We start from the raw sequence: 11,735 nt of genomic DNA on the forward strand, positions 1-11,735 counted from the left end.
TAGGTATTCCTCTTGTCCAGATGGGATAGGGCAGTGTGATGGCGATTGCATCGTCTGTGGATCTATTGAGGCGGTAAGCAAATTGAAGTGGGTCTAGGGTAACAGGTAAGGTAGAGGTGATATGATTCTTGACTAGTCTCTCAAAGCACTTCATGATGACGGAAGTGAGTGCTATGGGCCGATAGTCATTTAGTTCAGTTACCTTTGCTTTCTGGGCTCCCGAGTGGAGCAACGGTTTAAGGCACTGCATCTCAGTGCAAGATTCATCACTACAGTCCCTGGTTCAAATCCAGGCTGAATCACATCCGGCTGTGATTGGGAGTCCCATAGGGCAGCGCACAATTGGCCCTGTGTTGTCCGGGTTTGGCCAGGGTAGGCCGTCATTGTAAATAAATAATTTGTTCTTAACTGACTTGCCTAGTTAAATAAAGGTTAAATAATAATAAATAATAATAATAATAAATATATATATTGGCTACAGGAACAATGGTGGACATCTTGAAGCATGTGGGGACAGTAGACTGGGATAGGGAGAGATTGAATATGTCCGTAATATGTCTCATAGCAAAGGGTCTGAATACTTATGTAAATAAGGTATTTCTGTTTTTTATTTGTAATACATTTCCGATAATTTCTAAAAACCTGCTTTCACTTTGTCATTATGGGGTATTGTGTGTAGATTGATGAGCAACATTTTCTATTTAATCCATTTTAGAATGAGGCTGAAACGTGACAAAATGTGGAAAAGTCAAGGGGTCTGAATACTTTCCGAATGCGCTGTAAACTAAAGTAAAAAAAGGTAATTAAATACATTTAAAATTGACTTTATCTAAAAATAAAATATTTCCCTCAACTGCGTTTCCCTCCAGTCAGCAGACGGCGATGTGCGTCTTTCAGGCGATGCTGCCAGCGTGACGTATAATCTAGTGGACGGTTCTTCATAAACAGCTCGTCAACCACCTCGGTAGCTTGCTAGCCAACATAGCCGAAAGATTCAAGCTATTTAGACGCTTTCGGTGTATATTACCTACCGTGTTTTAGACACACTTCTGTCGTATCTACTTGTTGACCTATTTAATTTAATATTACGTTATTTTGTATTAGTCAGCTATAGTAGCTGGCTGGTTAAGTTAGCATTAGCCTGGTCGCTAATGATAGCTAGCTAGCTAACATCCCCGAACATGAGCTCCCTAAACTACTCCCCTCCTGTTAAAGAAGAGGAGGTCTGCTGGACGGAGAAAGAAGCTCTGGGGCTGAACATTGTCGTGAAAGAGGAGAAGGAAGAGGAGGATGTTACAGTAAAACAAGAAGTAGAGGGTGAGGCTGTTACAGTGAAAGAAGAGGAAGACGCGTTCAGAGTGAAAGAGGAGGAGGATGTTACATTAAAAGAAGAGGAGAAAGACGTTTCAGTTAAACAAGAGGAAGAAGAGGATGATGCTGTTTTTGGAGTGAAGAAGGAAGGAGAGATTATTGTCACATTGGAAGAGGAGGAGATAGGAGATCTGATTAACACCAGTAAGTACCGCCTTAAATTAGTTTTTAACTTTGGATATTCGGAGTTGGCTCGTCAATACCTCTTCAACGGAGGGCCCTGGGATGATGACTGATATGTCTAGAATCAGACGACGTAGAGAGCAAGCTACCCCTTGTTTCCAGAAAGTGACTTAACATATATATTTGAGAAGGGTCTATCTGCTGACCGCAGACTGGGGGGCCACGGCATGTAGTGATTTTAATGTAGTGATGTTTTACTACACACCGTGCACCCCAATAGAGCCATGTGAGAGTTGGGTTGGCTACACCAAAGATTATGGATATACTGACAAGATGTCTCTCTGCCCTAACAAGGGGAGTCGTTGTCCACAAAGCGGCACTGTGAGTTGTCTATTTCCCACCTATCCTTTCTTTAAATTGGTGGATACATCTTATTATTGTAATCTATTGTTTATAGTCTATGAGGGTTGTTGTCGTCAACCGCCTGTATTCAATGGAGAGAGATGCTAAGCTACTAGCATGAATATGCATAGCGATCTGGAGACAACTCCTATAGTGTTTTTATCAAAGTTGTCAGTATGTCACGTGTCCACATAACAACTTTATCATTACGAAACTTCTGTTAGATCAAGTAAACCTCATGTAGGAAATAAGCCATTCATTTTGTTATTGACCAAATTCAACACTTTCCACATTGGGTTGATAATATACAACCTGTTGGGGCAAGGTGGCAGTATTTGCACGGCCGGATAAAAAACGTACCCGATTTAAACTGGTTACTACTCTTGCCCAGAAACGAGAATATGCATATAATTAGCAGATTTGGATAGAAATCATTGAAGTTTCTAAAACTGTTTGAATGGTGTCTGTGAGTATAACAGAACTCATCTAGCAGGCCAAAACCTGAGAAGATTCCATACAGGAAGTGCCCTGTCTGACAATTTGTTGTCCTTCAGTTGCATCTCTATCGAAAAAACAGCATCTCTGCTGTAACGTGACATTTTCTAAGGCTTCCATTGGCTCTCAGAAGGCGCCAGAAAGTGTAATGGGTGTCTGTAGTCTCTGGGCAAAGAACAGCAGCTCTGTTTGTGAGTGGTCAGCCTGGGAACAGTGAGACTGAGAAGCGTGTTCATGAGAATTCAATTTTTTTTATTTCAGCCTTTGAATGAATTCAACGTCGCCCGGTTGGAATATTATCGCTATTTTACAAGAAAAATAGCATAAAAATTGATTTTAAACAGCGTTTGACATGCTTCGAAGTACGGTAATGGAATATTTTGAATTTTTTTGTCACGAAATGCACTTGCGCGTCATTGTTTGGATAGTTACCTGAACGCATGAACAAAATGGCGGTATTTGGATATAACTATGGATTATTTGGAACCAAAACAACATTTGTTGTTGAAGTAGAAGTCCTGGGAGTGCATTCTGACGAAGAACAGCAAAGGTAATCCAATTTTTCTTATAGTAAATCTGAGTTTGGTGAGGGCCAAACTTGGTGGGTGTCAAATTAGCTAGCCGTGATGGCCGGGCTATGTACTCAGAATATTGCAAAATGTGCTTTCGCCCAAAAGCTATTTTAAAATCTGACACCGCGATTGCATAAAGGAGTTCTCTATCTATAATTCTTAAAATAATTGTTATGTATTGTGTGAACGTTAATCGTGAGTAATTTAGTAAATTCACCGGAAGTTTTCGATGGGTATGCTACTTCTGAACATCACATGCTAATGTAAAAAGCAGTTTTTTGATATAAATATGAACTTGATTGAACAGAACATGCATGTATTGTATAACATAATGTCCTAGGAGTGTCATCTGATGAAGATCATCAAAGGTTAGTGCTGCATCTAGCTGTGGTTTTGGTTTTTGTGATATATATGCTTGCTTTGAAAATGGCTGTGTGATTATTTTTGGCAGGGTACTCTCCTGACATAATCTAATGTTTTGCTTTCGCTGTAAAGCCTTTTTGAAATCGGACAATGTGGTTAGATTAACGAGAGTCTTGTCTTTAAAATAGTGTAAAATAGTCATATGTTTGAGAAATTGAAGTTATAGCATTTTTGAGGTATTTGTATTTCGCGGCACGCGATTCCACTGGCTGTTACCTCGCCCAGGGAGGTTAACCTACTGTCATGACCTAGAGAGTTACAACCTACTATAACCTACTGGCATGACCTAGAGAGATACAACCTACTGTAGCCTACTGGCATGACCTAGAGAGATACAACCTACTGTAGCCTACTGGCTTGACCTAGAGAGCTAAAGTTTTAAAATTCCTGGATTTTAAATGAATATTTTCCATAATAATGATAATTTGTATCTTCCTATCCACATATTGGATCCCTCTTCTTTGTCATCCACTCTACACCAATAACAGACAACTACTGTGGGACTCCCAATCATTCAGCCTGTATTCGAACCAGGGACTGTAGTGACGCCTCTTGTACTGAGATGCAGTGGCTTAGACCGCTGCATCCGTGTGTGTGTGTGTGTGTGTTAACTATGTAACTGTACTAGAATGCTTAGAAGGCCGCTAAAAGTTTTAATATCGGTTATCGGTATCATTTTTTGGGGCAAGGAAAATATTGGATATCGGTATTGGCCAAAAATGTAATATCGGTTTTAGGATATTGCGGTGAGAAAATCCCTCTAAGCTCACACAGCTCTCCTGCACCTTTATCAGATCCTCAGCGATTCTCGTCAGCCTCCAGAGAGGTAGTCAGGTGTAAAGTGCTGCAATCATCATGGTGTGTAATTGTTGTTTTGAGTGAGGCCATAGCAGGCACAGTCTTGTTTCACAGATTACTTCAATCTGTTTTGAAAGTATCAGAAACCTCTTGTATTCAGGTCTGAATCGTAGCCACGACCTCAGTTGAAATGAAAACTATCTCCGAGCATAGTAGCTTGATGGCCTCGAATGTTCATTTTAGCCCCCAGACAAAACCACACACCCGGGCAAAGTGCAAGTCTCTGGGCTTTCAGTCTCAGGAGAGGGTGGTGATGAAACTGGGTGTTGTAGGCCGGGTTCATCTAACTAATATTTGAAAATATATGTTTTACTGCTAATTTCACATACATTTTAAGAATACTGCTGCAGCAAACAGAAAACACATTGGGTTTTTACAGAAATGTTTGATGATTGACTAGGAATGCCTTGGTGACCACTGTTTTTCACACTGGCTATTATTTTAATGAACTCCCCCAAACAAGACCCAATCTGAACCAATCATAGATTTATATGTTTCACCAGTTTGGCCACACAGTACAGCACAGGAGACAACTAAGTAACTAGATACTCTGTTTGTCTTTTTCAGGAGAGAGACCAGACTCTCCCTCTGACAGTGGGAAGAGTCCTTCAGGGGAATCAGACCCAGGGAAGAGTCCTTCAGGGGAATCAGACCCAGGGAAGAGTCCTTCAGGGGAATCAGACCCAGGGAAGAGTCCTTCAGGGGAATCAGACCCAGGGAAGAGTCCTTCAGGGGAATCAGCAGAATCAGGCCCAGAGATGCCCAAAGCAACAGGAGGACATCATCACTGCTCCCACTGTGGAAAGAGTTTTACCAAGTTAGGGAACCTGAATAGGCATGAGAGGACACACACAGGAGAAAAACCTTTCCAATGCTCCCAGTGTGGAAAGAGTTTTAACGAATTAGGGTACCTATTAATACATAAGAGAATACACTCTGGAGAGAAGCCTTACCATTGCTCCAAATGCGGAATGACTTTTACCTGGTTAGGGAGCCTGAAAACACATGAGAGAATTCACACTGGAGAAAATCCTTTCCAATGTTCACACTGTGGAAAGAATTTTACCCAGTTAGGGAACCTAAATCGGCACAAGAGGACACACACAGGAGAGAAGCCTTATCACTGTTCCCAGTGTGGAAAGGGTTTTAGGGGTTTAATGAGCCTGAAACAGCATGAGAGGACACACACAGGAGAGAAGCCTTATCACTGTTCCCACTGTGGAAAGAGTTTTAGGGGTTTAATGAGCCTGAATCAGCATGAGAGGACACACACAGGAGAGAAGCCTTACCAATGCACCATATGTGGAAAGAGATTTACCCTGTTAAAGTCCATGAAATTACATGGAAGAATACATACGGGAGAGAAGCCTTATCAATGTTCCCAATGTGGAAAGAATTTTAGGGGTTTAGTGAACCTGAAACAGCATGAGAGGACACACCCACAAGAAAAGCCCTACCACTGCTCCCTGTGTGGAAAGAGTTTTACCAAGTTAGATGGCCTGACTAGGCATGAGAGGACACACTCAGGAGGAGATAAGACCTACCACTGCTCCCTGTGTGGAAAGAGATTTAACCGGTTAAGGCATCTGAATAAGCATGAAAGAATACATACACAGGAGGAGAAGACATACCACTGCTCTCATTGTGGAAAGACATTTTCCCAGTCAGAGGACCTGGAATCACATGAGAGAATAGAAAGACTGTGTTCTGACTTGTGTTTTTGACTGAGAATGTGTGTTTTTGTTTATACCACATGAAATATTGTTTATATGAAGTCTTCAACAAAATAGGTTTACTTAAAAAAAGTATGTTTTATGTGTCTAAAATGAGATTTAAAAGTACATTGATGTATTGGATACAAGTGTAAAGCCTTAGATTTTCATTTGATGACTGGAATATTTGAAAATGTTAATTATTATATAAGTAATGTGGTGGAAATTCTAACCAGAAAGGGAAAGAGAGACTGTAGATTCTTCAAATACCTTATTTTATGATAAGAATTCCAATTGTGGAGCGGTTAACAATCACACAACAGGTGCAACAGCCAAGAGCCCAACGAACAAGAGGTCTCTGCTTTTAGAACCTTTGTCTACGTGGCAGTTTAGCAGGTGTGTGACATCATGATGGGAACATGGCATACAAACAAGTGATGATGCCAGTTTTGTTGCTCCTTTCTGCTGATAGAATTATCACTGCTGCTCAAACTAGCCTCTGTTCTCTTCATATCTCCACACAGCTTTGACCTTGACAGATACGAAAAGAACTAGATGGACCAAAAACTGGTCTCTCTCTGACGGCCCTTTGTCTTTGGCCACGTGACCAAGTTACTCAGAAACAAGAGAGGAAAAACACTGGATTCTTCTGACATGAGAGAAACAGACAGAGGAAATGTACAGGTTTAAGGCTCATACAGCGCAGGTGCATAACAAAGTTTGTAATTTTCCACGATAGTAAGTAAGTAGCCTTGCAGGAGCCTTGGCTTGTCTGATCCAGAACATCTCATAGTAACAGGAGCCTTGGCTTGTCTGATCCAGAACAGCTCATAGTAACAGGAGCCTTGGCTTGTCTGATCCAGAACAGCTCATAGTAACAGGAACCTTGGCTTGTCTGATCCAGAACAGCTCATAGTAACAGGAGCCTTGGCTTGTCTGATCCAGAACAGCTCATAGTAACAGGAACCTTGGCTTGTCTGATCCAGAACAGCTCATAGTAACAGGAGCCTTGGCTTGTCTGATCCAGAACAGCTCATAGTAACAGGAACCTTGGCTTGTCTGATCCAGAACAGCTCATAGTAACAGGAGCCTTGGCTTGTCTGATCCAGAACAGCTCATAGTAACAGGAGCCTTGGCTTGTCTGATCCAGAACAGCTCATAGTAACAGGAACCTACTTCCCCTGGACAGGACTCTAGTCTATAGATCCTCTTAATTTTTCACTGCTGCTCTTTAATTATTTTGTTATCTTTATTTCTCATTTGTATTTTTTGAAGTTATTATTATTTATTTATTTATTTAACTGCATTGTTGGTTAGGGCTTGTAAGTATTTCACTGTAAGGTGACGGTCTACACCTGTTGTATTCAGTGCATGTGACATAAGATTTGATTTGATAGTCTATTAAGTTGTTATATAGATTAATGGAATTTTGCATTTCTTGATTCCAACCTTGAAACCTCTTGAATTGGATTTGATATATGATTTGAATATTGCTAAATGAATTTGATTGGATACATTTGCAGATAAACATATTGGCACCGTTGCACTTTTCTTAAATAATGACCCATTTCTTCTAAAATAAGTTGAAACTGATGGTCTCCATATCTTATAGGATTTTCAACATTGCAGAACCAATACATTTTTTTGTTAACTTAAGTTTACATTCGGCTAATTCAGCCGCACCCGTTGCTGACAGGTGTATAAAATTGAGCACACAGCCATGCAATCTCCACAGACAATCATTGGCAGTAGAATGGCCTTACTGAAGAGCTCAGTGACTTTCAACGTGGCACAGTCATAGGATGCCACCTTTCCAACAAGTCAGTTTGTCAAATTTCTGCCCTGCTTGAGCTGCCCCGGTCAACTGTAGGTGCTGTTATTGTGAAGTGGAACCGTCTAGGAGCAACAATGGCTCAGCCGCGAAGTGGTAGGACACACAAGCTCACAGAACGGGACCGCTGAGTGCTGAAGCGTGTAGCACGTAAAAGTCGTCTGTCCTCAGTTGCAACACTCACTACCGAGTTCCAAACTGCCTCTGGAAGCAACGTCAGCACAAGAACTGTTCGTCGGGAGCTTCTTGACTATCTTCACATTACGCACACACACACACACACACACACAGCTGCCTAGCATGAAAATATTTTTGATATCTCGGATTGTTCTGACAAATATTTCCAGGCTGCGCTGGCATGGAATCTCCCAGGATAAACATCCATGCTCTCCTCCCGGAGGTTATGACAACACAACATCAAACACCGTAAATACACAACTTCAAGCAACCACATGAAAAGGTTGGGAACATGTTTTCATTGGCCAGTGAGTGGTTAAGCCCTCGCCACAGCTACAACTTATTGATCAACGCGAGTTTGATAAGATTTATGTTTGGTTTGTTAAAATAGAATCTTTAGTCTTGGTTCCCTGCATTTTATAACATTTCTTTACTTTTGATATTGAATACTGCATTGTTGTTGAGGAAGAGCTTGCAGGTAACGGGGCATTTATACTATTGGTAAAACATGTGGATAACCACGCTAGCTTCGCTCTCGTGTGGTGCTAACAAGTATAATAGGTAGTGCTAGGTATCAACAGCCTCCTGAGTGGTGCTAACAAGTATAATAGGTAGTGCTAGGTATCAACAGCCTCCTGAGTGGTGCTAACAAGTATAATAGGTAGTGCTAGGTATCAACAGCCTCCTGAGTGGTGCTAGCAAGTATAATAGGTAGTGCTAGGTATCAACAGCCTCTCGTGTGGCGCAGCTCTGCATCGCACTACAGATCCGGGTTCGATCCCGGACTGTGTCGCAGCCGGCCGCAACCGGGAGACCCATGAGGCGGCACACAATTGGCCCAGCGTCGTCCGGGATAGGGGAGGGTTTGGATTTCCTTGTCCCACCGATCATAAGATCTAAATGATAGGTTTACAGTCTAAGCCCTGTCTGAGGATGTCCCTGCCTGAGGATGTCCTTGTCCCACTGATCATCAGATCTAAATGATAGGTTTACAGTCTAAGCCCTGTCTGAGGATGTCACTGTCTGAGGATGTCCCTGTCTGAGGATGTACCTTGTCCCACCGATCATCAGATCTAAATGATAGTTTTACAGTCTAAGCCCTGTCTGAGGATGTCCCTGTCTGAGGATGTCATTGTCCCACCGATCATCAGATCTAAATTATAGTTTTACAGTCTAAGCCCTGTCTGAGGATGTCCCTGTCTGAGGATGTCCTTGTCCCACCGATCATCAGATCTAAATGATAGTTTTACAGTCTAAGCCCTGTCTGACGGGGGAGGTTCCTCTAAGCTATATGGAACTGTTTTAAGAAGGTTATACCAAGGATCATTTTGCTATTTGATTTTGAACTTTAAGACCCATGGAAGTATCAATAAAGAAATATTCAAAAGTTATTTTATGTAAAACAATATTTGGCCATACTGCTATAACCCATACTAAGGCATAGCATAACATTCACAACATGGAACAACAGTCCCCCAAAACATCTAAAGGAAGTTTGTTCTGAAGTGTCTGTCCTATATCTGAGAGATGCATGTCTTTAACCCCCTTTTTTTTGCCACTTAAGTCTTTCCACATTGTGTTACGTTACAGCCTTATTCTACAATGGATTAAATAAATAAGAATCCTCATCAGTCTACACACAATACCCCATAATGACATCACAATACCCCATAATGACATCACAATAAATGTCACATTTATTAAAAATAAGAAACATAAATACCTTATTTAAATAAGTATTCAGACCCTTTGCTATGAGACTCGAAATTGAGCTCAGGTGTGCATACTGTTTCCATTGATCATCGTTGAGATGTTTCTACAGCTTGATTGGACATGATTTGGAAAGGCACACACCTGTCTGGCTACCACAGCATTCTGAAGCGATACGCCATCCCATCTGGTTTGCGCTTAGTGGTACTATCATTTGTTTTTCAACAGGTCAATGACCCAACACACCTCCAGGCTGTGTAAGGGCTATTTGAGCAAGAAGGAAAGTGATGGAGTGCTGCATCAGATGACCTGGCCTCCACAATCACCCGACCTCAACCCAATTGAGATGGTTTGGGATGAGTTGGACTGCAGAGTGAAGGATAAGCAGCCAACAAGTGCTCAGCATATGTGGGAACTCCTTCAAGACTATTGAAGAAGCATTCCAGGTGAAGCTGGTTGAGAGAATGCCAAGAATGTGCAAAGCTGTCATCAAGGCAAAGGGTGGCTACTTTGAAAAATCAAATATATATTTTTAACTGTTTACCACTTTTTTGGTTACTACATGATTCCATATGTAGAAAATGGTAAAACAAATAATTATAACCCTTGAATGAGTAGGTGTGTCCAAACATTTGACTGGTACTGTATATACACTTACAACTGTATATCTCATGAATGTTTTTACATTCAGTTACATGAAGTCACTTTCTTACCACTTCTTCCATAGGCAAACATGTAAGGAAAGCTTTTTTTATATCAAAAGGGATGCTGCCAAAAATGTATTGAATTCAAATGGATTTACCCAGCCTACAAAGCACTACAGCCACTCTGTGATGACCAGTTCTGCTCTTTTATTGAGGGATCTCGTCTAGATTAAACCTCATAGGAAGACAGTTTTATCATGTGGAGGTTTCATTCAGGTCTCTGTTTAACGGGATACTCTGTTTGTCTTTGGCAGGAGAGAAACCAGACTCTCACTCTGACAGCGGGAAGAGTCCTTCAGGGGAACCAGACCCAGAGACGCCCAAACCAGTGAGACAACACCACTGCTCCCACTGTGAAAAGAGCACTCAGACCTCAGACTGGGGGCGAAGGTTCACCGTCCAACAGGACAACAACCCTAAGCACACATCCACGACAGCACAGGAGTGGCTTTGGGAAAAGTCTCTGAATAACCTTGAGTGGCGCAGTCAGAGCTGGAAATTAACCCAATCTAACATCTCTGGTGAGACCTGAAAATAGCTGTGTAGCAAAGCTCCCCATCCAATCTGACAGAGTTTGAGAGAAGAATGGTTGAAACTCCTCAAATACAGGTGTGCCAAGTTTGTAGCATCATACCCATGAAGACTGGAGGTTGTAATCGCTGCCAAAGGTGTTTCAACAAAGTACGTAGTAAACGGTCTGAATACTTCTGTAGATTTTTCAGTTTATTATTTTAATAAATTAGCAAAGAAATATATATAGTGTTTTTGGTTTGTCATTATGGGGTATTGTGATGTCATTATGGGGTATTGTGTGTCGATTGAGTATTTAAACAAATCATTTTAGAATAACCTAACAAAATATGGAAATAGTGAAGGGGTCTGAATACTTTCCAACTGCACTGTGTTGTTACACCATGTAGGAGCAGTATAGACCTAGTCTGTTCATTATATACATCTACATGATGTATTGTTACACCATGTAGGAGCAGTATAGACCTAGTCTGTTCATTATATACATCTACATGATGTATTGTTACACCACGTAGGAGCAGTATAGACCTAGTCTGTTCATTATATACATCTACATGATGTATTGTTACACCATGTAGGAGCAGTATAGACCTAGTCTGTTCATTATATACATCTACATGATGTATTGTTACACCACGTAGGAGCAGTATAGACCTAGTCAGTTCATTATATACATCTACATGATGTATTGTTACACCATGTAGGAGCAGTATAGACCTACAGTAACTAGCTACTTATTTAGATTTAGTTTGACTGAATGAAACTGGCTTAAATGTGCTGTAGTAAACATGTTTTATTCGCACTAATCAATCAACACATTCAGGGC

At 41.2% G+C, this 11,735-nt stretch overlaps 1 protein-coding gene across 2 annotated transcripts; it reads left to right on the forward strand.

Annotated features, from left to right (window-relative positions):
* The first annotated feature begins 953 nt into the window (after positions 1 to 953).
* LOC106561272 (uncharacterized) lies at positions 954 to 11,068 on the forward strand. 2 transcript variants are annotated; one of them, XM_082968921.1, is made up of 2 exons: positions 954 to 1,515; positions 10,633 to 11,068. In XM_082968921.1, the coding sequence occupies exons 1-2, from the start codon at positions 1,182 to 1,184 to the stop codon at positions 10,908 to 10,910; spliced, it is 612 nt and encodes a 203-aa protein (XP_082825047.1). In that variant the 5' UTR covers positions 954 to 1,181; the 3' UTR covers positions 10,911 to 11,068. The 2 variants fall into 2 exon arrangements, with proteins under 2 accessions (XP_082825047.1, XP_013980518.2); XM_014125043.3 differs by lacking the exon at positions 10,633 to 11,068 and adding an exon at positions 4,812 to 7,499.
* Positions 11,069 to 11,735: the final 667 nt, after the last annotated feature.

Source organism: Salmo salar, chromosome 02 (assembly GCF_965601325.2).
Source record: "Salmo salar chromosome 02, fSalSal1, whole genome shotgun sequence".
In the NCBI taxonomy this organism is placed as follows: domain Eukaryota; kingdom Metazoa; phylum Chordata; class Actinopteri; order Salmoniformes; family Salmonidae; genus Salmo; species Salmo salar.